We start from the raw sequence: 27,969 nt of genomic DNA on the forward strand, positions 1-27,969 counted from the left end.
GAAGAGGTGGCGGCGGGAGGCGGGCTGAGGGCGCTCGGCGCCGGTAGGAGGAGAAGGAGGAGGAGGTGGAGGAGGAGGATGGCGCTGGGGATGGCCGCGGCGGTGAGTGAGCCCCGCTGCCCGTCGGCCCCCGGCCCGGCTGCGGGGCAGGTGCAGGCGCAGCCCCCCCCCGAGCTCACCGCCGCGCCCTCCCCTCCATCGTTCCCCCCTTCTCTCCCCGCTGCAGCTCTAGCAGGAGGCGGCGCGGCCACGCGTGGATGCGCTCTCCGGCCCCCGGGCGAGCCGACCCCGAGGTGAGCGCCCCGGGGACGTTGTCGGGGCCGCGGGGGCTCCGGGGCGGCCGCTGTCAGCGCGTTGGGGCTGCGCCCGGCCGCGGCTCACCGGCTGCTCTCGCTTCCTGGGTGTGGGCTGCGTGTGTGTGTGTGGTTTCTATTTTCTTCTCTTTCTTTCTTTTTAATTCCACCCTCCACCCCCCGACTCCACTACAAACTTGCTGTCAACTCTCCCCGCACCGGCCGGACATTACGGGTTGAAGTGGTACGGAATGTGGCACAGTGTAGGATATGCGTCTCCTTCCCCTTTAAAGGGTCTCTTTCCTCCGGCACTGCGATGATAGGGTGCGCAGAGTCGCATACAGCATAGCGAAGTAGGCAGTGTCCGCTGGTCTTGAAAAAGCTGTGGGTGTGGGAGGTGTAGGGCTTTGGGAAGGGGAAGCGAAGGCAGAGCAGCTGGAAACAATGGCCTTAATGCAGTTCTATCTGCAAACCCATCTCTTCTCCACCTTCTGCCTCATTCCCGTCCAGCAGCATCCGTGACAAAAACACATCAGTGCTTCCCCACATCTACCCTCTGCCTGTCAAGGTGGGAAGACCTCTCAACCGATAATATTTTCACCACACTTCTCAGTGGACACTGACTGCTTTCTTGATTAACCCCAGCCCCATGTACAAGGGGTTGTATTACTCCCCTCTGCTATTGGGATGGGCTCTGACCGCCTGCAGCCCCCCACCTGGGTATGAGGGTGGGAGGCTGAGGTGACTGAGGTGATACAAAGGTATACTGCTGATAAGACGAGGAGGAATGGTTTCAAACTAAAAGAGGGAAGATTTAGACAAGATGTCAGGGGAGATTTTTCACTGTGAGGGTGTTCAGGCGCTGGCACAGCTGTCCAGAGAAGCAATGGGTGCCTCAATCCTGGAGGTGTGTAAGGCCAGGTTGGATGGGGCCCTCGGCAGCCTAAGCTGGTGTGGGTGGCAACCCTGCCCATGTCAGGGGGTTGGAGCTGCGTGGGTTTTGAGGGCACTTCCAACACAAAACACTGTGTTATTCTGTGACCGTCATGCTGCTGGACAGCCCTGTCAGCAAAACCCGACTTTCATTTCCTGGGGCTTGATGTGGTACTTTGGGGAAATGCCATCTCAGTGGCACTCATCTTTCTCTTCTCCAACCACAGCCTCCGTACAGTAGCAAGCTACAGTGGACTGCTGTTGTATTTTGGCATAATAAAAGATCTGTTTTTTTTCTCTCTCTGGTTACATGTGATGTTTGCATGTAAAAGAGTTAATTTTTGAGTTGGTTTCCTGAACTCAGTTACTTTCTCACAGATGTGGATATCCTGTGATTAGTATTTTTTTCCCCTTTCTGCACTCACATCAGTTCCTCCTACCTGGAGAGCAGAGGAAAGCAGCCGCTGGTTTGATTTACATCGTCTTCATTTGAGACCTTGTAACAACTCCCTTTCTCTCTTGCTGCTACCTTTACTTAGGAGAATTTGTGAACTGAACCACTGCTAGCACTCCATGCTGTCAGCTGGAGTGAAGAGAATGCAGCCTGAAACAAAAGAAAGAAATCCCAGATATAGTACAAATACATACCAAAAAATACTAACAAAAAATTGCAATCTGATCCCTATTACACCAAAATAACATTCATGATTCAGTGCTGTAGTCTGCTTCCTTTACGTGCGGTGGAGTGCATTTAAATTTAATTCTTCCTGCAGGCTATTTTTATTTGTATTTTAATCCCAGCAGAAAGAACGCCTTTGATTACAACATTTTACATATGCTTTCCAATTTCTGCAGCATACTTTCTCATACTCCATGCTTTCCAGATTACATGACGAACTGCGGCCTTCTTCCTGTTCCCAGGGATTTGGTTAAATACAAGTATGGATTTGCCCAAGGAGGTTGTGGGTGCCCCATCCCTGGAGGCATTCAAGGCCAGGCTGGATGTGGCTCTGGGCAGCCTGGTCTGGTGGTTGGTGACACTGCACATAGCAGGGAGTTGAAACTGGGTGATCATTGTGGTCCTTTGCAACCCAGGCCATTCTATGATTCTGTGATCTATCCTGTGGTGTAGATCCTCTCTCCTGAAGCAGTTTAGTAACTGCATTTGTGATCTCCCAGTTAACTAACATCACAATGCAGCTGCTGTTGTTTAGACCCTAAATTCTGATGCACATCCACAGGAGGGTGTGTGAGTCATAGGATCACCAAGGTTGGAAATATACCTCCAAAATCATCCAGCCCAACCATCCACCTGCCATCAATACTTCCCCACTAAACCATGTTCCTCAGTACAACATCTAAATGTTTCTTGAATACCTCCAGTGTCAGTGACTCAACCACCTCACAGGGCAGCCCACCACAGCACCTAACTACTCTTTCTCCCACCCAACCTGAACTTCCCTTGGCACAACTTGAGGCCGTTACTACTCATCCTATCACTAGTTACATAGAAGAAGCTGACCCCTACTTTACTACAATCTCCTTTCAGGTAAGTGTAGAGTGATAAGTTCTCCCCAGAGTCTCCTCTGGTCTAAACAATCCAAGTTTTGGAACTTACGTTTCACTTGGTGGTGAACATCTCTTAGTTGTTTGGAAAAGTGCTGTACCATACAGATCTCGTTTCCAATAAATCAGCTGTCAATGGGAAGAGCACTGTGAAGGCTGGGATTTCAGAGTTCACATTGTGAACTGAAGTCTACCCACTTTGCTGACCCTAATTCCAGTCCAGATCATCATGTAATGCAAATCAGATTACTGAAATCCAGGGTATGCTGATCTGGAACAGGCTGTCAAGAAGTACTCAAGGATCTAATCTTAACTCTGAATTTAGTTCAAAATAAGATTGTTGTTCGTTTCCCCACAGTGCCACCTCCGTATCCATCCTGAATTAATAGGTAGGCTGAACAGATTCTCGCCCAGGTTACTCTGACAGAAGCAGCAGTCTAAGTGTGGCCGTACTGCCCAGGTGATTGGACAGCTCTGCAAATTCAACCATTTGTTATTACTTTCTTAACTGCTCCCTACTTTTTTTCTTTGCAGGTCTAATAATACAATGTCAGCTGGAAGGGTACGGACAAAGAAAAAGGCATGTTCTTCAGAGCAGTCTCCAGACAGCCTTCCTTTGAGGAGTTCTGGAAGACAGGTATTTATAACAATTTGGCACTCCTATGTCTTTCTTTTTCCTGTTAATGGTTACAGAGAAAGAGGTTTTCACTGTGGATACTGCAGAGACAGAACGTTTTTGCAGTTAATTCTATGAAGAAATAGGCAAAGCTTCTTCTTTATCAACAGTATCCAGAAGAGACAAATGCTCACTGTAACTTAAAAATACATGATGTGTTAAAAATACAAGCAGAGCTTTCTGTGCAGCCTAACCAGGCTGTCCAAGACCCAAATCAATGTGATACACAGCATCTCTGAAGCCCGTAAGAGGCATTCGGTACACAGTTTTGTACCTGGAGTCCAAAAAATGTCCTCCAAACCACCCCTAGTACTTTGTTTGAGGCGGAGATAAGTCATGGCTAATTAATATCAGTATGTATGTGAAGTAGAGACTTTCTGAAGGCGAAATAAGCTAAACTCCCAGGCTTGACTCATTAGTATGTGATGGAGCTTAAAATATTATTTAAACCAGAGGCTTTGCTTGTAATTTCTTCAGTGGCATTGGTTAAGCAAGGGCAAGTCATTTTTAGCTTTAAATGATATTTCCATCTTTACTGTTCTGTTTCCTTGGGGTTTTTTTTTTTTTGGTTTTTTTTTTTGGGGGGGGGGGGGGGGGGGGGGGGGGTGGGAGATATAAAATAATGCCCTAATTTGACAGCTGTTTCACACTGCAGCTATTTCACAGCAGGTTCAGAAAGTTTAGTTTGTGTCCTTTATAGCATTCAATGCCACACTGCAAGCTGCAGAACTGTGTGAATGCCTCCGTTAGAAAACACATCTGTGTCATTTCTGGTCAGATTTCAGCTATTCTTTATTAGGTGAAGAAGAAAGCAGCTGAGGCAACAGATGATGACGATGATGCATCAGAAAAGAAATACAGGAAATGTGAGAAAGCTGGATGCACCGCAACGTGTCCCGTTTGCTTCGCCAGCGCAGCTGAAAGGTTTGTTTATGTTTATTTGCATTTTTTTCATGGACTCTTCTAAGCTTGCTATTGAAGTTTGAAATTATTAACCACGTTTTGAAAAATCCCTTCATTTACAAGTGTAGAGGGAGCACTGAGGGGCACTAATACCAGCCTCAAGATGCCAGGAAAGTGTCACAGGTTGTTGCTCCTCTGGTTAAGTTTCTACTGCGTAAGTAGAGTGTATCTTCAGCTTAGTATAAGCCCATTGATGCTATGAATGGTGTCCTCTGGAACACGCCTTGTTTCTGTGAAACCAAGAGCATGTGAGTGTAACCTGAGGAAGCTAAACTTGCTTTCGAGACGGAAAATGAAACTGCCATTTACTGCAGAAATTCTTGTTGTTGTTGGAATGTTTTGCTGTCCGAGGTGAGGCTCTGAGCTTGACATTTTAGGACTTGGGAGACAATCCTACTTCTTTGAACTCCTCGTTCTCGAGTTGTTTGTGACTTGCAGTGTGCTAATGCCAGCCCGTTTGCATTCTGACCCTGGAGATGCATCTCGTCAGTACTGTGTGTTCAGTATCTATAAAAAGAAACATATCAGACCTCATTATGCAGTAGGCAGACTGTGATTAGATGGCATTGTTCCCTCTCTCATTAATTGGGCAAACTTTCCTCATTTTATTTAGTCTCCAATGATGTGAAATACTCCAGTGCCTCATTTACTTACCTATGAGAGTTCTTCTTTGTTAGCAGGAATTAAATGTTGTCACAGGAAAGCCAAGTGTTTCAGCAGTTGTGTGAGAGACTTTTAGGGGAAAGGAGTACCTGAGAAAGCAGTTTTAGTGATGTTTTATATATATATATATATGTATATATATATATATATGAAACAACAGATGTTGTGTAATCTTTTTAAAAAATATTATCTTAATCTTGTGATCGATCTTATATTTTACGTACAGATATATATAAGTATATACATATCCACTATAACATATGCTTTCAATGTTATTTATTTGAGATGAGATCATTTCACCGCTGTCTATTTCAATTAGTACCTCAGGTCACTGCTTTTCACCTTCTACATTTGTCTTGAGTCATTACATTGATTTTAATGAGAGTTTTCTAAGTGAAGAGCAATTGCTTTTCATAACGAATATAACCTTTGCTAATGGACATTTATTTCCAAGAGTAATAAGGAATAAAAGTCCAGAATGCGTAAGGGTTTCCTTAAGGTTTTCCCTCTTTGGGATAAAATTGCAGCCAACTTGGTCACGTGGGGAAAAAAAAAGGCAACATCTGTTTAGTGTTCAGATTTGTATATATGGTCGTGTCAGCTGTTCTGGGGACTGGATATTGTAATGATTTGTGAATCGATTGATTGCCCATACAAGATAAACACTCATCAAGATGACCCCCCTCCCGCTCCTGTACCAATACCAGAACAGAATGAAAAAAGGTAAAGAAATGATAAGTTCTTACAGAGAGTGACTTTGCCTTACGCATCTGGAAACTGCTTTGTGTGTCACAATAGGCATTATAAAAACAACTCTATTTCATGATCAGGAAGTGTCTACTTAAGGGGTATTAAAGCAGGGCTCAGTGGGCCGTTGTTGGAGAGAGGTTGCTGGAAACCAGGCCAACTATAAAACCGCTTATTGTGTGTACTTTGCCTCCTTTGCATGTGGTGTTGCTTCGCTTGGGAACTGGAAGTTTCCGAGACAATTGAAATGATCTTCTCGTTATTGTTATTTGAATAACTGCAGTGCCTTGTGCAAGTCAGCCTTCGTGAACGTAACGTCATGTCCTGGCTTGTCCCGAATATTTGCTTCACATTCTAGAATGTGCTCTTATGAATAGAGTTTTTGAAATGCACCATAAAGCTATTTCTGTGTTTCTGCATTTCAGATGTGCTAAAAATGGGTATACGTCGAGATGGTATCATCTTTCCTGTGGGGAGCACTTCTGCAATGAATGTTTTGACCACTACTACCGAAGGTAGATTTGACAATTAAGATTGTGCCTTTTCAGTGCTTATTAAAATTGGACAGATGATACGAGTGAAGAGACCTCTTATACTTGTGTATAATACGAGGGTTTATCCTCTGTGCTTGCTTTATTTGAAGTGATGCTTCAAGTGATATTGGTTTTGAAACTGCAGGTGTTATATGGACTAACCATCAGCATAAACATGTAGCGTGAGCAAAACCAGTTACTTTACCTAGGCTGTTCTACAGGTGCTGTTGTTCAAAAGCTTTCCTCTCTTAAAATAAGGGAATTTTAAAAGAAGTGAGTAGATTTAAGTACTTCTAAGTACATCTGTTTTACCCTTAGATAGTAAATTCACTTTATAACATAAGCACAGGAGAGAGAACTTGGCTCAGAGTAAGACCAAAGCCAGCAAGCAGGTTTTGCTTTCATTTCAGTGACTGTGAAGACTCAGGTCAGGGTCAAGGAGTGCATTGGGCTCCAGGCTCCTTTCTGTTTTTGTGGGAACTGAGTCTATCTCTGCTGAGATTTTTGGGTGCTTATGAACTCAGCTGTAACTCAGTCCCCATTTTAACTTCTGGGAATTATGCCCATTACCAAGAGGATATAGTGGCCAGGATGCTCTTTATTGCTATCAGGACTTGCTTTGTTTTTAATAGGAAAAATACAGGATTCTATTCAGCCTTATTTCTCAGTCCTTACATAAGATGTTTAATTTTAGAGTAACCACTGTTGCTTAAAATGAACTATATCATTCAGTTTCCTAACTGCTTGCCTTTTTCTCTCTTTCTTTTTAGCCATAAAGATGGTTATGAGAAATACACTGCCTGGAAAAGGATTTGGACTAGTAATGGGAAAAGTGAGCCCAGCCCAAAAGCCTTCATGGCTGATCAGCAGCTCCCTTATTGGGTAAGGTGGATGGTGATTTGTGGAATACGGTGTATTTCAATGTGATGTTTATTTGTGAAGGCATACAGTTTTGAATGGATGTTTAAATTAACTCCCCTGCCCTGTCTTCCCCATCCTCTCTTTTCTTGAACTGAAAAACTTTCTGATATTGTATGATCAGGCAGCAGGTCAGCTGAGTTTTTACAGGGGCTAGTGATAGATAATAATTCTGATCAGCTGCTCCATTGTTGGACACCTTCTCCAAATCTCACAGAGAACAACTTTCTTCTGCTTTTTCTTAAAGTAGCAGCTAAGATGTATAGTATTCAGATACAGTAAGACTTAGTGGGGAAAAATGGGGCATACCAGCTATAGCGGACTCTTGAAAGACTTGCAAAGCACTGATTTTTGTATTTCCATGCTGAAGGGAGTAGAAGAGAGATGTGAATGGGATAAAGTTTAAAAAAATCTATCACAGAATCATAGAATGGCCTGGGTTGAAAAGGACCACAGCGATCATCCAGTTTCAACCCCCTGCTATGTGCAGGGTCAGCAACCACCAGACCAGGCTGCCCAGAGCCACATCCAGCCTGGTCTTGAATGCCTCCAGGGATGGGGCATCCACAATCTCCTTGGGCAATCTGTTCTAGTGCTTCACCACCCTCTGTGTCAAAAACTTCCTCCTAATATCTAACCTAAACCTCCCCTGTCTTCATTTAAAACCATTCTCCCTTGTCTTATCTCGTAAACAGCTGTTCTCCTTCTTGTTTATACACTCCTTTCAAATACTGGAAGGCCACAATGAAGTCTATTGAAGTAGTGTATGATATACTTTTTGCAGCAATGCTTGCAAAAGCCACTGAAGTAGTAACTGGGTGTTGAATCGATTTTGGGTTAGGTTCTGTGGTGAAATTCAGTCTTTTAGGAAATCAGTGCAAGACTTACCATATACAAAGTGTCTTACACCTGAGAGAATGAATTTAACAACCGCGTTTAAGAATTTCCTCACATCTACCTTCGTTCAGTTGGTTATCTAGGCTTCATTAACCTTATCTATAATCAGTCAGTAACAAGTAAAAACATGTTTGTTTTCTGACTTGTAGGTGCAGTGTACAAAGCCAGAGTGTGGTAAATGGCGTCAGCTGACAAAGGAAATCCAGCTGACACCGCAAATAGCAAAAACGTACAAATGTGGTATGAAACTAAACAATTCCACCAAGGTAACACAGAAGACTTTTGCTCATATGGAAACTAGTAACAAGTAGATTTTTCTTGTTTGCAGACATTATTTACTTCTTCCTTGGCTGCTTAATATTTCTGATCTAAAACACGCTGCCCAATGGCCTGCAGAGTTGCATGGTTAAGGGCCCACAAGCTGCTTGGCCTTTTCTGTATCCTGAGTAAAAATATCAAGAAAGAAGAATTTGAAATACTTTCTGTCTGTAGTCAATTATAAAATCACCCATTCTGAAGCTATGAAGAGCTCATCAGAATATACAAAGTAGACACGTACCACAGTGTTAGTTTTAGTTTGTCAAGCCATGCTCATTACTGAGGAAAATGTTCGAAAAGCTCAGTGAGGTTTTGGTAACTTCTAACAAGTTCTATCATGGGGAATTTTCAGCTTTGGCATGAAGGTAACTCTTGAAAAGGAGTCCTTATAATGCCACAGAATCTTCTTAGTAAAAACTGTAACATTTCATCTTGGAACTTCATGATGCCTTTGAAATAAATTAAGGAATTTTGTTTTTTTAGTCTAGACTGGAAGAGTCTCTCTGAAAAATGCAGAGTCTTCCCATATATTTTTTTCCCCCTTCCAATTTGTTTTAGTGTTTCACTCCATTTTGTGGAATAAGACTCATATTTTAATGTCTGATCAGTAGAGATTATTTAATTCAATGAATGAAAATATTTTCTGGTATATTCTGGGTTTTCTTTTGTGTGTGTTGTGTTTTTAACTATAGGTTTCTCTATTATTTACTTTTAGTAATACAAACATCTGTGCTACAGTAAGCTAACATGAATGCATTATTTGGTTTAAGGAAATATGCCATAGCCAAATTAGTTTGTTTTATATTTAGTTTTTGTTGTTCAGTGTAAGAATAGCCCTCATTCAATTGACTTTTCTTTCAGACGGAGGGCTCAGACCAATGTTCCATGCCTGAGGACTTGGTGAGTAGCAGCTGTTCCTCCTCATTTGTTCAGAATACAAAACCAAACCCAAAGCATGGCATACATCTTTCCTTTTCTTGGTCTTTTGGCCTATTGTGGCAGTATTTATGCATTTTGCAAAGGACACTCTATTTGCAACAGAGCTTAGGACCTTCTACTTTCTTATCTTTTTTCCTCACTTCCCTGACTATACCAGTTAGATTTTAGGTGGTTCTTGCTGTCTTTGAGTTGTGGCCAGTGATACGAGGTTCACTCCTGATTCCTGTTTTTGATCAGGCGAAACAGCATCCAGCTGCCAGTTTTCCAATAAACATCCCCATCCCCAGTTTCCCTCTCTTCGAGGTGGTTTCCATCTTTAGTCAAGCTTGCCTCTTCTTTTTGAGAAGTGCACAGGAATGCCAAAATATGTTTTCTCTCTCCTCTACCTCCTAGTACGAATAATACTTGATGCATGTTGGTGTTGCAATCGTTTTATGATCATGTAACCTCACATTTCAGATTGAGTATAATATGATAAGCCAGTGTTGGCGAGCGTACCTGAGGTGCCTCTGTCTCAGGAAACATGTTCATAATTACTGTTGACTGTTGCTTGGTCGTTTTGTTTCCTTAATACATGTTTGCTTTGTAAAACAAGGCTGAATCAGTAGCATTTCTTAGGGCTTTAGAAGGTCTTTGATGAGGATAGCAGAATTTATATTAAACCAGTCAATTAGTTTAGACTTCTAAGTTTAGATTTCTGGTTGCACAAGCAACTGTAGATGTTTTATCGAGGGCCTGGTAAGGCATAGGGGCACTGTCGTGGCATGTCTCATCTGTTTGTTTTCCACGTGGGTGTGGACTTTATGAAATTTCAGCTCAGTTTCTGAGGTTAATACTGCTTGTTTTCTGTGTCAGGCTGAGGACAGGGAAAGAGGGAGAGAAAATGTCTTTATGACTTGCAAATCTGAGATGGATACTTCTAGCGCTTTTTGGTGTCAGTTTTGGAGGGAGGGGGGAATTGGTTCATTTTACAACGTTTTCAAAGTACTGACGTGTTCTCTTCTCCCCTCTTTCCTTCACTTCTCCGCTTGGCCAGAGAGTGGCTGAAGTTTCAGACCATTGGTGGTACTCCATGCTCATACTCCCTCCTTTGCTGAAAGACAGTGTGGCAGCTCCCTTTCTAGCTGCATATTATCCAGACTGCGTGGGCATGAGTCCATCCTGTACCAGCACTAATCGTTTACCTGGTGAATCCAACCTTGTGAAGTTAGAGCACTTAAAGAGCGTGCCTAATTTGACTGGTAAGGGCCATCTGCAGGGCTCTGTTCCTTAAATAGGTGTGATGACTGTTGTCTTATAAGGAGTCTATAAGGCACACAAAGCTCCTGACTCAGAAACACCAGTTCTGTTCTCAGCACTAATACACACCCTCTGTGTGACTGCCTCTCTGCTTTGTTGTAATTTACTTATTTGCAAGATAAAGATAATGCATTTCCTTCAGGTGTAAGCACAGACCTTGTAGGCTTTTTGATTACTACCTGCAATTTGGTAATATAAATAAACGGGTGGTTAACATGTCAGTACTTAAAAGATCATTTGTTTTCCTAAGGAAATTAAGGTTTGTAATAACATAATAACAATATTAAATTCTGCTGGTTTTGATATTGGGGATCTTTGAGGCTTTGCAGAAAAGGATTCGATTTCTTAAGGCACATGGATTTTGTTTAGGTTAGTTTTTTGCTAACAGTAGCTCTGAGACTGACAGTCTGGGAGTGAGATCTGCAAAACAGGTCCAGAATGAAAGAAGATAATTCAGGATTCCTATACTCATCCTTACTGATATACCTCAGAACTGGATCAGAGAGTACTTGAAGGGAAGTTCTGCTTTTTGTGTTATCCTAGCAGGCTTTGTTCTCTTTGGGTGCTGAAAAGAAATCCGCTCATCTATTCAGCAGCTATTTACCTGCTTTATGAACTGGAAACCAGCCTCATTATGTAGAGCTGCTAATGCTGCACGTGGAAGATGATTACTTTTAGTCACTGCTTACTCTGGGTGGAGCTGGGAGCTGAAGATGAAAGCAGTTCAGAGGACTCTGTGAGCCCATACAACAGTGCTGGGCTTTAGACTTGAATTTAGATCCCGTTCTATGTTGGACCAGTCGTGGCATCTGATGGCATCTGATGGCATGTACTGCTTGCTTCTGTGACAGAACTCAAACTCTGACAGGCCCAAGGCACACTGGGCTGTACAACAATAATTAGTACTGCGCAGCCTGGAGAGTAAGAAAAGGGAAAGCCATATTAAATGAAATCATTCTAAAAGTGGCTAGAGGTTGGGATGCTTCCTGGCTTCTTTATCTGTGCCAGGTCAATGAATTGTCTTAAAGGGAAAATGATAAGTAGATAAAACAGAATATGACTATTTCTTGTGTGTGTGTGTGTGTGTCTTTATTCAGTTGCAGGAATGAACAAATATTTCCAGCCTTTTTACCAGCCCAATGAATGTGGGAAAGCACTTTGTGTAAGGCCAGATGTCATGGAACTGGATGAGCTCTATGAGTTCCCAGAATATTCACGAGATCCTACCATGTATTTGGCCTTGAGAAACCTGATTTTGGCTCTGTGGTACACAAACTGCAAGGTAGGAGATGCTAGAAGTTAATCTGTTTGTTTGCAAATAACAACTGCTGCTATCACAGAATCACAGAATTGTAGGGTTGGAAGGGACCTCTAGAGATCATCGAGTCCAACCCCCCTGCCAAAGCAGGCTCCCTACACCACATCACACAGGTAGGCGTCCAGGCGGGTCTTGAATATCTCCAGAGAAGGAGACTCCACCACCTCCCTGTGCAGCCTGTTCCAGTGCTCCGTCACCCTCACTGTAAAGAAGTTCTTGCACACATTCGTGCGGAACTTCCTATGCTGTAGTTTCATCCCACTACCCTTAGTCATGACATATCCCCATGCAATGCTATGGGATGAGGAGGGCTTAAGTGGGAGGAGGCAAAGGAATTGGACTCTCTTCCTAGATACAGCCTTGCTTCTATTCATATTTAGTATAAAGGAAATCAGGAGTCAACTAGAATTTCATGTACTGAAGCTTTCAGACCCTGATATCTGCATTATAATTGTGAAGATGTTGGGTATTCACCTAGCTTTTATTCTGAAGGCTGTTTTAATGGTATGTAACCATGAGCATTGCCACCTGCAGTCAGGGATAGATTTCAGTACCATTCTCGTGCTCATGTTGCATACCATGGCGTTAGCAATAATATCTTTTACACTTATGCTTTTATTCCAAACTAACTTAGCTTTTTATTTAAAGGAAACTCAAAAGAGAGAAATTATTACCTTACTCTGTAAGGCTGACTAGCAAGAAACTTCCACAAAAATTGCTTTTAAGATGTTCTCAGACAACTCTATGATTCATGATTAACCCTTATCACCTGGTTTATAATTCAAATATGTTGCAAACATTTGAAAGTATTGAATATTGAACTATCAACGCTGCTTTTCTTCCCCCCTTCCCCCACTCTTCTACAGGAGGCTCTTACCCCTCAAAAATGTATCCACCATATAATTGTTCGAGGGCTGGTGCGTATTCGCTGCGTACAGGAAATGGAGAGGATACTGTATTTTATGACGAGGAAAGGGCTAATTAATACAGGGATTCTATCAGTCAGTACTGACCAGTACCTTCTTCCTAAAGAATACCACAACGTAAGTAGCTGTAACAATCCCTGTGTTATCAGTACTATAAAATGACGTGGAAATTTTTTGTTGCTCGTTATCTCTGACTCCAATCATTTGTGTCAGAACTACTTCTAAAAGCAAACACTTTTCATGTGGTCCTCATCTACCTTCAGTGCTCACAGAAACAACAGAGATGGGAGTTTTGCCAGCCAGGTTTGTATTCCTACAATATCCATGGAATCCAACCCAGTGGATTTGAGCTTCCCATACACTTCTCAGATGGGTGGGAACCGTGGGGGAAAAACATGCAGTATGCTTAGGTTGTTCTTGTGCCTTAATCCTGGAATACACCACTGCTTCCATAAGTGAAGAAACTCATATTATGTTCTGGTTTGCAGTAGCTGTGATTAAAGGGAATATATCTATAACTAGCACTTTTCATGACAGACTGCAAAAATGTCTATAATGGATGTATTCTGTAATAGAATACCTCCTAGAAAAAAGTAGATTTCTGTGTGGGGAGTGTCTTTGCATGCGAGCTCAATTGATAAAAAGCTTTTGTTGATCGACCCAATTTGTGATTGGAATTGTTATGATTTAAGTGTGTTATTTGTCTGAGAGCTGTTCCAGTTAAAAGAAATGGAGACATCTGCAGTTAAAATTGCATTTCTGAAATCTGAGGGTATTTCATCTTTATCAAGAAGAACTAATTTGCAGTGATCATTTATATTTTAGCTCTTAACTACTTCTATTTATTTTATAGAAATCGGTCATTGTTGTTGGGGCTGGCGCAGCAGGATTAGCAGCAGCCCGACAACTACACAACTTTGGAATTAAGGTAAGAAACTTCAGAGTATGTGACTTGAAAAGTGAGATTTTTCTCTGCTTTGGTTGCGTTCTTCCTCAAAATGAAGAAATAACCTTATTCTTAGAAACATACAAGCCTTGAGCATCCCAACTAATTGGCAAAATTGAGAGTTTTATTGAGTAATTTTTCCATTAAAGACTGAACTTATCTTCATCTAAATTTTAACAAAGCAAGTAGTGCTTATTGTATCCAGACTTGAGTAGGGAAGATAAAGGGAGTTTGAGTAGGGAAGATAAAGGGAACTGCTGTTTTGGAGAGTTGGTCTTCAAAGAATTCAGATAAAAGCAAATAAGAATAAATGCATTTAGTTAGACAAAGTATCTGTCCAGTCCAGCATCCTGAGTCTGGGTGCTGAAGGAAGTAAGTATGAATGATATAAACATGAAAATGAGCTATTCTTGGGATACCCTTGAAATAAACTTCTCCAAAAGGATTACAGTTGTCTTTAGGCGGATGCTGCAAGCAGATCATTGGGTTTAAAAGCCTGCAGCATGCCTTGAACTCTGATTTTGGGATAATGTCTTCAGTGTTTTTAAAAATATTTCTAAATTTTCCACTGGGATTGTTTCTTGAAGTATGTCAGTTGTTACATACACGTACATATCCCAAAGGGTAACCTTTAAATAATGATTAAAATGTATAAATAGCCTATACCAAGAAAAGAAAATAAAGCATGAAGGTTGTTAGAATTGATGGTTTGCTTCTGTTTTTGCTTTTGTTTTCCCCTTTGCTCTGGAGTTGGCCACATCTCACCATTTACTGAACTGCACTGTGTCGTAGGTCATTGTCTTAGAAGCTAAAGACAGAATTGGTGGCCGAGTGTGGGACGATAAGACATTCACAGGCGTCACTGTTGGGAGAGGTGCACAGATCGTCAATGGATGTGTCAACAACCCAATGGCACTAATGTGTGAGCAAGTGGGTTCTCTGCCGTGGTCGTGCATTATCATTAAGGAAAAACTGTTGTTAGAAGCTGGGTGTGGGTGGGCGGGTAAGGGTGGGAGTCTCTTTTCATGGCATGATTAAAACACTGTTCTGCGTTTTGAGTGAACTCCGCGCTGCTGTCCTATCTTTGGTGACAGATGGGGACAGAGAAGGGCTGCAGAATGGTTTCAGGCACATTACATAGAGAAAAACAAGGCGGCTTCAGCTTCAAAATTAGAAGAAACTCCTTTTTTTTTTTTTTTTCTCCCTTTTTTAGAGATAAAAATATAAGAGGCACCTGGCAGACTGCTGATTCTAGTGCAAACAGAACTTAAGAGCTGAGATACGCTTTACTGTGGTAGGGTATTGCTATGCTATTGTAATACACAGCTCGGTTATAGACTTGCCTTTGCTTGGCCTCTGCATTTCTAGTTTGATTTTGAACAAGTAATGCTTAATATGTTTAACAGATACTTTTGCAAACAAAACACAGCTTGATTTTTTTTATTGGGCAGGAAGCAGAATTTCCCCCAGTGGGACTTGAATATGGATTTTATTCAGAGAGGCATGTAAATCCAGCCCATGCTGTTTTAACTGTTTGCTGTTTTATAGTGTCAAGAAGAATAAAAATGTTGGGGTTTATTATTAGTATTTTTTTAAAACACACTTTAGTCATGAGGTGAGGAGCAATGACTTCTGAATTACATGTTGCGTACTTGCCTTATGTGGTTATTTGATGTCATATTTCATGCAAAGTATAACTCTATCTTGAGATCTGGAGTGGGGAGCAACATCCTAGAGATATGCAAGGGTATGTGAAAAACACTGGAGTGCACTTTAGTAACAGGGCCCTAGGGAGAATCTCCAGACCAACTGTGTAGAATGTAATGATTCTTTGCTGTGAGTTGGACACGCAGAGAAAGATACTAGGTTTAATTCAAAACCATTTCTTTCTTTGCTTGCTTGTTAATGAAACTGGCAGTAATTGGCAAGATGCATCCTGTTGATGCCTGAACTGCAGGGAACTGTTAGGCAGGCCATCGGGCGTCAGAAAGTTGTTGAAAAGAACTAATTTTAGTGGAGATTAAAAAATAAAGTGAAGGAAAAATGACAGAAACTGCTTCATTATGTTTGATACCAGACACATATCTGTGCTACCCCATGCCTTGACAGGAAAGTTGGAGATGAGGTTTCAAGGAATCTCTGATATAGAAAATAAATGGAAGAGTGGGGAAAAGCAGTTTGTGGACAACTTAGAGATTGAAGGGCTGTTGGTATTCCAGAGCACAAGAGCCTGAGTTAATATGACTTATTATTTAAGACCATGGATGTTTTTTCATTGATGTCATTTAAATCTGAGGGATTCTCCTTTCTTTAAATAACCTTAAGCTGCTAGGCACTGTAGTTTTTCCATACTTAAAAAGCAATAAAATGTCTTTTTCTTAAGCTTGGCATTAAAATGCACAAACTAGGGGAGAAATGTGACTTGATCCAGGAAGGTGGAAGGATAACAGATCCCACTATTGATAAACGTATGGACTTTCATTTCAATGCCATCCTAGATGTTGTCTCTGAGTGGAGAAAAGATAAAACCCAGCAACAAGATGTTCCTCTTGGTGGTAAGTGGGAGATGTATTCAAAAGTGAATATGTTGGCTGTGCTCGTAACCGTCAGAATTTAGTTTTATATTCAAATGCCTTTTACATCAGACATTTTTAAAAGTATATGGCTGCACATCTAACCTTTAATACAACAGTGATAACCTAGCTCTACTGAGGACAATTGACTACTTGTATACTCATAGACCAAAAGGTCTTTTGTAACTTCTAAGGAGGATGAATTTTAAGGCTTTAGTAAATACTACATGACTTTCAGTGCAGTACCTTGTTTTAATGGTGTAGCTTTTTGCAGTACAACTAAGTGGCAGTTGCAGTTCAAAAGGCTTGCTCCTTGCTGAAGCAGGCTGCAGCTAGCTGTAACTCCTATTCTTTATGAGTAATCTGTTTAAATAACAGCCTGATCAAAGTCTTTCAACGGCAAGAATGGTCCCTTCTCTGCTGGTAATGCCTATCACTTAGAGCATGCAAGCACATTCAACAACAAATAAACTTGCTCAGAAGTAGGTGTATCCCAAATCTTTTTCCAGCATGGGATGAATAAGACAAAAGTAGTAACTTTGTGCTCTTCCGTGAACTGTGGATCAAATTCCTCATCTTGTTTGTTTGTTTGAAATAGAACAGGATTTATTTGCAAGGATTCTGTTACCCTGAAGTGCTGGGTTTTTTTCCCCCCGAAATATCTTCAACGTTATGTTAATGACAGTGAAGCAATTAATGTCTCTCCTGTCTCAACTGACTATCCCAGCTATGCTGCTGCACTTAGTATTTTTTCTATAGTTTTTCTTTTATCTTCCAGAAGCTGTATTTTCTTTTTGAAGAAAAAAATATTTTACTAGGGAAACCCATCTTTAAGCAACAAAGTTGTATGTTATCATCAGAAAGATCTTGTGGTTTTTCTAGGAGAAGAAAAACATCTTAGTACAAACAAGCCTGAAAATCTTGTCATCTAGAGAAGAGAATACTGAATCGCAGTAGGACTTCCAATGAATTGTGATATGTCCTTATTTGAAACATATTATTTTGCAGAGAAAATACAAGAGATCTATAAAGCCTTTATTCGGGAGTCTGGTATCCAGTTCAGTGAGCTGGAAGAAAAAGTACTACAGTTCCATCTCAGTAATTTGGAGTATGCCTGTGGCAGCAATCTCTCTCAGGTGAGTTTTGACAGCTTTTTTGACATGATTGAGCTCTGTGGAAAATAGTGTTTCAAGTGACATTGAGAAGCCCACGTGGCCTTAATCAGCTATCCCCAAGTTACTCCTATATCCCTAACCTGTTCTTCAAAAGCACTGTGACATAAATTCCAGCACCTCTTTAGGTAACCTAATGGGAGTTCACACTTGCAATGAACTCCTCTTTACTTTCAGAAGCTGAAAGTAGATGGTGCAGAGGAACAGTGCGTTTTGCTGAGATTCTGGGTGGCAGGATTCACAGGAGAGTTATTCTTTCTCAGATGTGGCGTGTGACTTCTGCTTCTCACTTGTGTTTAAAAAAAACACGAGGTGTTTCTCTACCTCACTAGGTATCTTGAGAATAAAAGCATTGAACTTCTGAAGTGTTCCAACACCATGACAGTGGGCCCCAGTTCACCACTCCTAGGTGTTCTGTTGACTATATGATACGGTGTGAATGCAACTGCAGCGATAGGAATTGTCATTTTAATAGCAGTTTGAGAACTGCTTCGCTGCCAGGTGATGACTGCCAAGTGCAAATATTACTATTGTACTATGAGTCTGTGGGGGAGAGAATGTCAGTGACAGCAATCATGGAAGAACCTGTGAAGATAAATTCTACTGAGATTTATTTATTTATTTTTAATATCAGTTTGCCCCCTTCATACTGGGAAATACTTCATTTTTATTCCAAATCTTAGGGCTATAAAATCTCACTTCTTTGCTAGAGAGAAAACTGAAGTAAGCACACTGTAGTCACTGCAATTCGCCTTATTTTTTTTACTACTTCCCTGTTTTCTTTTTTTTTTTCCTACCCTAAGCAGAGCTAAAAATTACTTGCTGGTGGCAAAGCCACATTATGACTTAATCCATGAATTTTAAACCAGTTAGTGGCCTTGGGAAAATAAGCTGTATAATTTTGTTAGCAATGCCATATGTTCTCGTGTGCAAAGTTATGGAGGGAATCAGGGTGGCTTCTAACTTATGGGACTTCTGTTGGAACCTGTGTCACTTTAGCAGTAGAGACAGCTGGGTTATGTTCTGTCCACAGGTATCTGCACGCTCATGGGACCATAATGAGTTTTTTGCTCAGTTTGCTGGAGATCACACTCTTCTAACTGTGGGATATTCCACTGTCATTGATAAGTTGGCTGAAGGGCTGGACATCCGGTTAAATTCCCCAGTAAGTCTGGAAAATATTGATGGAATTGCCTGTCTTGCTTTACTTTGACATACCCAATCATATCTTCGAGGGTTTTTTGACCAGGCAAATATGGAGCTGCAATTATTCCAACTTACCTCTAAGAAAAGAGAGAATCTCTTTTGTTAACCTTCTGACTAATGAGAAATTAAATTGTTGATGTTGCCATTAGCGTTGAGTAGTTCTATTTATATTAATGTACTGTGATACTGAAAACAGCTGTATTTCTGCATCCTAGGTTTGCAGTCTAAACTATTATACCAATTTGTATTGCAATAGGTACAGAGTATTGACTATTCTGGTGAAGAAGTACAGCTCACTACTGCAGATGGAACTGTGTGGAGGACACAAAAGGTACCCAGTACGCTTTAAGCTTATGGATTTTGGAGAACACAACAGTATTTTCCACAGTACATGCACCTTTTTTTTGTCTGTTTTTTCCCCTTCCACAGAAGACTAATTATTCCAACTTCTCACACTTCAAAGAAAACTCATACATTCTAATGGTCTGTATTTGGGTGCCCTAGAATCTCTTTCATTGAACATGCTTGAGTTTTGAGTACTACTTGATTTGAATAACTAAGAACTACAGAGGTAAAGCTAAAAATATGAAGCACGTAGATTTTCATCTGGTCTCTGAAGTGATGGTTTCTTTGGTTCCATCCCCTACTCAGCTTTACCCCTTTTTTACATGCAGATCTGCCCTTTGAAATATTTTCCTTTAGGATGTGGGACTCAACAACCTATTACCTCCCAGTCACCCTTATTTCCTATATGTTCATTTGCTTTGTGCTGAAAAAATGATGTTTTAGGTATCATTTTAAAAATTATATCTGAACTTGATCAAAATAGGATTGACATCACCAGTGTTACTGAGCCGGTTTTAACGGGAGGGAATCTGTGAAGGAAGAACTTTTCCCCTTTCAAAAAGAATTTCTGTTAATCTGATGGTCTGATTGACTACAGCCTATGAGATGTATTAAAATTACCAGCATAGCTTGCCACTCACACAAGCAATTCAAAAGTCTGTGACTTAAAAAGCAGAAAACTGAGGGACATGTTCTCACCCGAATGTAATGCATGTGTTTCCCATTAACGTGCAGTAAAATCAGACACTAATGTTAAGATATCTGGTGAGTATTATGCATGAATAATTCAAGATAGTATAGAGGATGCTATTAATCTTAAGTAGAGCATTCGGCTTTTGCTGCAATTGTGACTGTAATGATTTCCCTCAGGTATTAGTGACAGTACCACTGGCCCTTCTTCAGAAAAATGCCATTCAGTTCAATCCTCCACTGTCAGAAAAAAAAATTAAAGCTATTAATAGTTTGGGAGCAGGAGTCATTGAGAAGGTAAGCAAATTCAGATCTTATTTCATTTCCTTTTCATAGAGATATTCTCTGCTTTGGCCCTGTTGCTTTTATGGAGTTTCTCAGGGTTTGCTTCCACATTCGGTTTTACTTGTATCCTCTAGCCAAAAATCTTCTGTGAGGTGTCTGCTGTTTGTGATTTTGGAGAGGGGATTGGGGAAGGAAGCGCAGAAAAAACTGTTTTGCTGAGCTGCTTACTTTTTCTGTTTCTATACTGATAGAGAAATTCAGTGGAAGTAATTGCATTCATTTCTTTTCCCTACCATCACAATGACAGATATTACAAAGTCAGCAGAGATCACATATATTTCTTAGAATTCCCACCTCAAATGTGTTCTTTTAAAGAAATCGGTACAAAATTGCTTCACAGCTTAATCTTTTTTGCACCTAATTTTGAGCAAGCCTTCATACTGATCTTAGATTTTCCAAAGTTCTCATAATACGCTTAATCCTGGTTTATTTTGACCTAGGAAATACATGAATTGTTTTGGAAGAATACCAAAAGCTGTTTATTTGACCAGCTTGTAAGATCCCTTTTCCTAGTGGAAAAAGAGAGCTGCTCCTGAAAAGATCCCTCATAAGTTCTGTGCTTAGAATAAAGCAGCAATGAAAGTAATGCCAAAAACAATATATAACAATGTACTAACTTAAAAGGCAAGATCCAACGATCCTCATCTGTTATAAGGGACTTCTGAGTTCTGCATGAGGTTTGTAAAAACTCTGCCAAATTTGAGCATTTTCCATAGCGAATTTTATGGTGAATTCTGTGCGTTTTCAATTTCAGAGACTTCAGTTTATATAATATTTTTGAAAATCCCTCAGAGAACTGTGTTGAAAATAAGTAAAAAAAAGGAAAAAGAATTAGAACGGTTATGAATTTTGTGACATGCTATGAAATTCTTTGATTCCATCTGTCTCTCTTTCTAGATTGCATTGCAGTTTCCTTATAGATTTTGGGACAGTAAAATTCAAGGTGCTGATTTTTTTGGCCATGTTCCACCCAATTCCAGCCAACGTGGACTCTTCAGTGTTTTCTATGACATGGATCCAGAGGTAACATATTCTATATGTATTTTCTGCTGGCCCTTCAGAAATTCAGTTTGGAATCTAAATGCAATAATTACTGAAAAATGAAAGTTTCCTTTTTTGTTTGTTTGTTTGTTTTCCTTGTAACTGAAGTGGAATCACTTTTATTTATCAAGAAAAAGCTGATTAACACTCCTTCGTAGTAAATGACGATATTTTTCCAGGTCTGGGTACAAAACAATATACAAGTATGTTAATATTTTTAGTGTCAAAGCTACTCTGAAAGCAAGTGTGTTAGACCTGACTACAGATGAACAGACATGGAAAAGTCTGCCTGTTACTTCAAGTTTAGGAGTTCCGATTCTTTATTTAAACCAGCTAGAAAGGACAATGTTGGCTTATTAATACTTATTGGCTTGCATTGGCCTAAATGACTTTGTGAAGTTGCAGAAGACAAGTACTAGGTTTTACTTGAATGTGAGGTCTGCAGGGTCAGTCTCAAAACCAGTTCAAACCAATGTATTGGCATTCTGGTTCCCTTCCCTGACAGTTCCATGCAAACACACTATACACTTAACATTCTTCATGCTTTAACAAGTGCTGATTACTACTTGACAATAATTAGAAGTTGTTTTGGAACCTCATGGCTTACTGTGAAAAGAAACTACCCTGTCAATATTGTGCTACGTCACTGAAATATCAATAGCTGTATATGACTTACCATATAGCTTTCTTGTCATCTCCTCAATACCTATGAGCTCATTCTGTATGAGATTCAGCATGCTGATGCCTTTCAGAAACAGTCATACAACTATTAACTTGCTTGATAGCTATTCTCTGAAAGCTGTCAAGTTTAGTAACAGAAGAATTTATTGGATAGATAAAAGAGGGAGAATTCATGAAAGGATTTGAGAATCTGTATAGTGTTCCACGGTTACTGCTTAATCTTTAAAACTACTGAATCATAGCAGATTTTCTGAAGTGAAAGGAAGCACCACAAGAACTGAGCTTTCATTTCTTGGGCCAAAATCAGCTGCTAAGATCTCAGCACTGGCTCAAATCCAAAACATATCTAGCTAGTATTTAAATAGCTCATCATCTCTATTACCATCTTTTGAAACTGGAGTAGAGTTGATGCAAAGTTTTGGCACAGGAGTTTGAGAGGTTTGTTTCAAAGGTCAAATTTTTGGGTGTAACCTTTCAATAGGTACACAGGGAGTTTTCAGTTAATTCCTAGAAGGGCTGACTGTCCTGATACAGGTTTCCATTAACAAGACATCAAAGGATGTTAGTAACTGGAACATAAACACTGAAGAACAGGAAGCCTTTGTTCTAAAGAATCAGAGCTGCTTTCATCTAGAAATTAAAATGAAAAATGTGAAGTGATATTCTATGTTACTGTTTTGTTTTCTAGGGCAAACAAAGCATTTTAATGTCAGTGGTCACTGGAGATGCTGTGACAACCATTAAGAATCTAGAGGACAAGCAAGTACTACAACAGTGTATGACTGTACTTCGAGAGCTGTTTAAGGAGCAGGTAAGAAAAACCGTTTCTCTTAAAAGATGTGAATGAATGTGGCAACAGACATAAAGCTTCATGATACACAGGAAAACATTTGATATTTTAGATTATTTTTCTTTTCCTGTGTGTTTGAGGAAATGCTTCTTTTGAGATATGGTAAAAGCCAAATTCAGATGCTGAGTAAGGGGAAGGTTATTCTCCTAGTAAGAAACAGCCCTTTCAGAGATGCCTTGTAGTAGAGCTACAGGCATCGTGATCACTCAAAGGTCCTAAATCCTGACTCTGAAGAAACTCTGAAGGTAAAAATTCCTTTGCTTCCCCTTCCAGCTCATCAGGACAAACGCTAAAGGGAGAATCAGACAAATCTGGGGCAAGCAGATGACTCTCATTGAACATTATTTTCACTCTGTTTACTGAACTCTATAATATTTTACAGCTAAATTATTGATAACAGTTAGGTCTCAAGGAATGCTCAGTGTTAACATTCATGGTTAGGATGTTGGGACTAACGGTCTTGGAAAAATTTTGCCATCTGAAAGCCTTTCTTTTCCGAGAAAATGTACTTTTGGTAACAGCTTTACAATTACCAGAATTGCAGGCAATGTAAGTCCACATACCTGCTTTTTTCACCTCATCAGAACATACAGGCAGCAAAGAGGTCTTCAGCTTGGTGCTGGTCTAGTCTAGAAGGATGATTCTCATGTCTTTGTCCCCGTGGTTTAACACAGTTTTGAATTTTAGCCATCTCTTGACAGCACTGCAGGATTTTCAAAGACAAGGTAGCTTTGAGGGCCATACCAAAAGCTCCTTCTGGGATGTCTGTGCAACCTGCCATATGTATCTGTTTGGTTTGCAATTGTTTTGCTTGCTTGAACTTTTGGGAGGTGCCCTGAATGGAATTATCTATTTGTAGATACCAGAAGCTGTGCAGGAGGCGACCAGTGGCATTTCTGTCTACTTACTGCAACGTGACAAAAAACACACAGTATTACAATCACAGCTTAATTGTAGACTTTCTTTTTGTTTCTCTCTAAATCTGGCTTTCAAACCAGCTCATTTTCTGATTTTAGACAAGTTAATTTATTTCTTTGCTGGAATAAAATCATCTGCAAAAATGGAAATTATATTTTGAGATTTAAACTAGAATTCACAAACTATTACATCTTGTTAAGATGCAGGGAGCTTACATCATGCACACAAATGTGCTGAATTACATCGATGCTGGTATTCTATCTGTTTGCAAGAGTATGTATTATTGTGACAGGGGAATTCTTTTACTTTGTAGTTCTAGGTTTAATACATATCTGTATTTGTTGCAGTCAAAACAGAGGGACTGTAATGTTTCAAACACCAGCCAACTCTAGCAAACAAATTATCTTCAGAGCTTAGTGCCGTAATAAATAAAACTAGGATTTAATTCAGGAATTTAATCCAATCTGTCGTATAATTATACTGCATACTCCCTAAGGATTATGGAAAGCTATATAAACACGAGCTGTTCTTTGTAGCATGTAAGTTTCACTCTAATTACACAGGAGGTTCCTGACCCAGTGAAATTCTTTGTTACTCGCTGGAGCAAAGACCCCTGGCTCCAGATGGCATACAGTTTTGTAAAAACAGGGGGCAGTGGTGAAGCTTATGACATCATAGCTGAAGACATCCAAGGAACGATTTTTTTTGCTGGTGAGGTAAGCATCTTTGTTACTGTTGATTTAAAGTCACTGGGGAGCTATTTATGAAAGACTGTCTTTCGCTAGCCAACAGTTATTTAGAGGTAGCATGTAAGTTTATTGTTACACAAATATACTACTGTTTCTTCATTTTGACACTCTTTATTCCTATTGTTCAGCAAAGGTAGTTCACCATATATATCAGGGTGGGACTGAACTGCATAACCAGTAAGAGCAGAATATGAAAAGAACACACTCTCCACTTGTATTTTTAGTCAAATTATCTTTCTGTTACTGGGTAACACAACAGCTGTATGCTGCTGATGGTATGGTTGCATTCTGTATTGAAATAGTACTTACATGTCTGTCTGAAGTGCTTACAGCAAAACAGACAACTACTGTTTCTAGTTGACTGGATTAGCAGATTTTGGCATTGTGAAAAATCAGCAATCTTTCCTCTAAAATTCTTTCAACTATATCTTCCATAGCATTTTAAGACACTGGCACACACCTATGTAAAAAAAAATCTGAACTTTTCATTTTATATCTGTTTTAATCGCTCTAGTAACAATTAACTATTATTTTTTTTAATACAGGCCACGAATAGGCACTTTCCTCAGACTGTTACAGGAGCTTACTTGAGTGGGGTTCGAGAAGCCAGCAAAATAGCGGCATTTTAATGATGAAATTTTTGTGTTTATAGATATGTTTAAAATTGTTTTCTGTGGGTAAAACTATCTTCAAGTTTCCTATCTGCTGCCTTTTTTCCAAGTGGTACTTCAATAGTATGTGGTACCTGAAGATAAAATCTTCATCTTCCTTTTCCTACTTTTTCTTTTGTTTTCCCTTTTAAGCCCTATTGAGGCATATTGTTGGTTTTCTGCGTTGTTTTTTTTTCTTTTCATCTAAAGTATTATTAGTAAGAATGACATGGGAGTCTCTGGCCACAGCTTAACTTAATGGAACTTCTGTTGCGAGTCCTTTTCTGTGTGGCTTAAGTCATGATATTGCAGATCTTCATTTCGGAAGGTCATATTAAAGCAAGATGAAGTTAACATACAGCATTAAAAATGCTGGCAGTTAGTAAAGGGAGAATGGGAGTTTTCCACTAACTGTGCTTCTCAGGTTGATTATGCTCAGAGGAGTTCAAACTTGCTCCCAAAAGCCTGAATAACCCAGACAAACTCTAGAATTACTGTAGGAAGGCACTTAGCTATCGTTCTTTCTCCTTGCAATCAAGGACCTCTTCTACAGTATTTCTCATATTCTTAGCCTCCACCACCCAGGCTTTGGAATATCAAGTTTGTTCCTTTAAATCAGACTGCTGGAACAGTTTACAGTGCAATCATAGGTTATTGTAGCTAATAAAAACTTGAAAATAAAGATTAACTATTAAATTACTTTAAAAACAACTTTGAAATATTCTCCCTGTTACTTAATTCAGAGAAATCCTTGTTACAGTGGGCTAAGTTTAGATTTGCTTAGAGCTTCTGATCATGTAGAAAAAGAATAGCTGGAGAATGCTCTATTTCTAAGATCACTTTAAAAAAAAAACCTCTGAATTCCTTAGGGCTGAGTAGAGGAACTAACTACTGCTACAAGTGCACAGCGTGGGGAAGAAAAGAACTGTAAGTTCCTAACAGCTCATTCAGCTTTCGTATTTAAAAAATAAGTGAGGATGAATGAGGAAAAATATTGACACTTGATGAAGGGCTGAAACAAGGAAGCATGCACTTTGAAGGTTTGGTTTTTTTTGTGTGTTATTAAAGTATTATAATAAACAACTTGAGGGGGTTATTCAGTAAGGGCTAAGCATCTACCTAATAGTTTTTCCATGAGACAGGGAAGACAAAATATTTTTCAGTAGAAGCCAGAGAGGCACGACCAGGATACCTGTTGTAATACTGTTCCACTAAAACAGTATTCATAGGAAACAAAAATTAGAAGCAACTTTTAGTTCTGTTCTGCCATACCTTCCGTGTAACTTTACTGCCTCGTGTTTTCTGGAAGGATAGTAAGCACTTATTCTTCTTCCCCCTTCTTGTTATAGTTTGATCTCTTCATGTAAGAGTGACACAGCAAGATTTTTTTAGCTTTTAACAGTGCTTATTTCCATAAAGCTGTATCACTAGAAAAAAACAAAAGCAACGTTAAGAAAAATCCTACTGAATAAATGCAATTCTTTTAAAATACCTAATAATTTGTTTTTAGAGTAGCAACGATATTGTTAAATATCTTTATTTAATCTCTGATTTACAAGGTGAAGATGTTTATATAACTAGATGTTTTTCAGATATATATTCTGTTCTGCTTATTAAAGCTGAATTACGCGGATTAATAGGGAAAAGTGTAATTGTGCCTAATTTTTCTCTACATAAAGGCATAAATGTACAGTTTTAAAAGTATTTCCAAATATTAAATTGTAATTTAGAGGCTATACGAAGCAAGGCAAAATCCTTTGATAAAAGATAATCAAACATAAGATTTCACTTTCGGTAGTGATTTGCACTTTGTTAATTCTACATATCACAGTCTCATTTACAGCTTAACTAGGGAAGATTGAAAGCTGTATGTATTTGAGTTCCAGGTTTCTTTCCTAGCTTATCATGTATGAGGTGGTGGAGTCACCCTCCCTGGAAGCGTTCAAGAAAAGGGTAGACGTGGGACAGAGGGATGTGGTTAAGTTGGCAAGGGTGATGGGATCTTGGTGATCTCTTCCAACCATACTGATTCTATGATTCTAAACAAGCTTAGTGCTCTGAGCTCAAAACATTAATTAAACTCAGTCACTGCTTCTGCTGACCTTGGTCAAAACTTTAGTCAGCTTCATAACAAATCATGTAAAAACTGCCTAGAAAGATGAACACAGCTTCATTTCCACAGCTGAAAAGTTTGCATGAACATGCTTATTTCAGGCACGTGCTTCCATCCCGTTAATTTGCTCTTGGGGTTTTAAATCTTTCTGTAACATGGCAGGTAGATAAACGATACTCTGGAGAATAGAGGAGGACGTGAACAAATGCTATCACAGTTAGCTTTAGCTGCTGCACACTTTGTATGGCATTAAAATAAGAAATGATAAATTTATCAATGGCTGTCTATTAATTATTTGTATATTATTTTTGTGCTAAGGCACTTAAATGGTGTTGTGCTGCACTTAAGTTAGAGGAGTAAATAAAAATAAGTATGTTCCATTTTAGCTTATGTCCATTTAAAATATATAAGAACATCAGGCTGGTTCTGAGGCTTCATTCTTATCGTCCCCCCAGTTTTCTAAATACTCATATCAAATTTTATTGCAAGCATGCACATGTTTTTATTTTTGTGTTTAATTTATTCCCTGCAAATAAAGAACTAGGGAATGTTTTATTTGAGCAGATTTGTTTAAATGTTATCAAACATATTTGAATGCAGAGCATGATCTGTTACACTTCAGTTCTTCTGTGTGACTACGTTATGGCAGCAGAATAAAACTGGAAAGTATCCTCAGGGCAGTTGTGGTGTTATTTCTTCCT

At 39.7% G+C, this 27,969-nt stretch overlaps 2 protein-coding genes across 3 annotated transcripts in view; one reads left to right on the top strand and one right to left on the bottom strand.

Moving 5' to 3' along the window:
* The first annotated feature begins 35 nt into the window (after positions 1–35).
* On the top strand, positions 36–27,944 carry KDM1B (lysine demethylase 1B). 2 transcript variants are annotated; one of them, XM_015854734.2, is made up of 22 exons: positions 36–102; positions 227–293; positions 3,327–3,429; positions 4,268–4,392; positions 6,267–6,356; positions 7,145–7,256; positions 8,339–8,455; positions 9,369–9,407; positions 10,483–10,687; positions 11,843–12,027; positions 12,930–13,106; positions 13,843–13,917; positions 14,728–14,865; positions 16,319–16,490; positions 17,517–17,644; positions 18,714–18,845; positions 19,143–19,217; positions 20,102–20,218; positions 21,164–21,289; positions 22,677–22,799; positions 24,320–24,472; positions 25,051–27,944. In XM_015854734.2, exons 3-22 carry the CDS (start codon positions 3,340–3,342, stop codon positions 25,132–25,134), a joined length of 2,463 nt encoding a protein of 820 aa, XP_015710220.1. In that variant the 5' UTR covers positions 36–102; positions 227–293; positions 3,327–3,339; the 3' UTR covers positions 25,135–27,944. The 2 variants fall into 2 exon arrangements, with proteins under 2 accessions (XP_015710220.1, XP_015710219.1); XM_015854733.2 differs by having other exon boundaries at positions 50–293.
* DEK (DEK proto-oncogene) overlaps positions 4,243–27,969 on the bottom strand; it is a 36,635-nt gene continuing 12,908 nt past the window's right edge. Inside the window, exon 7 of the mRNA XM_015854738.1 lies at positions 4,243–4,938. Within this exon, the coding sequence (XP_015710224.1) occupies positions 4,918–4,938 (21 nt within the window). The 3' untranslated portion in view covers positions 4,243–4,917. The remainder of the gene's footprint in view (positions 4,939–27,969) is intronic.

This window comes from Coturnix japonica, chromosome 2 (genome assembly GCF_001577835.2).
Source record: "Coturnix japonica isolate 7356 chromosome 2, Coturnix japonica 2.1, whole genome shotgun sequence".
Taxonomy (NCBI): domain Eukaryota; kingdom Metazoa; phylum Chordata; class Aves; order Galliformes; family Phasianidae; genus Coturnix; species Coturnix japonica.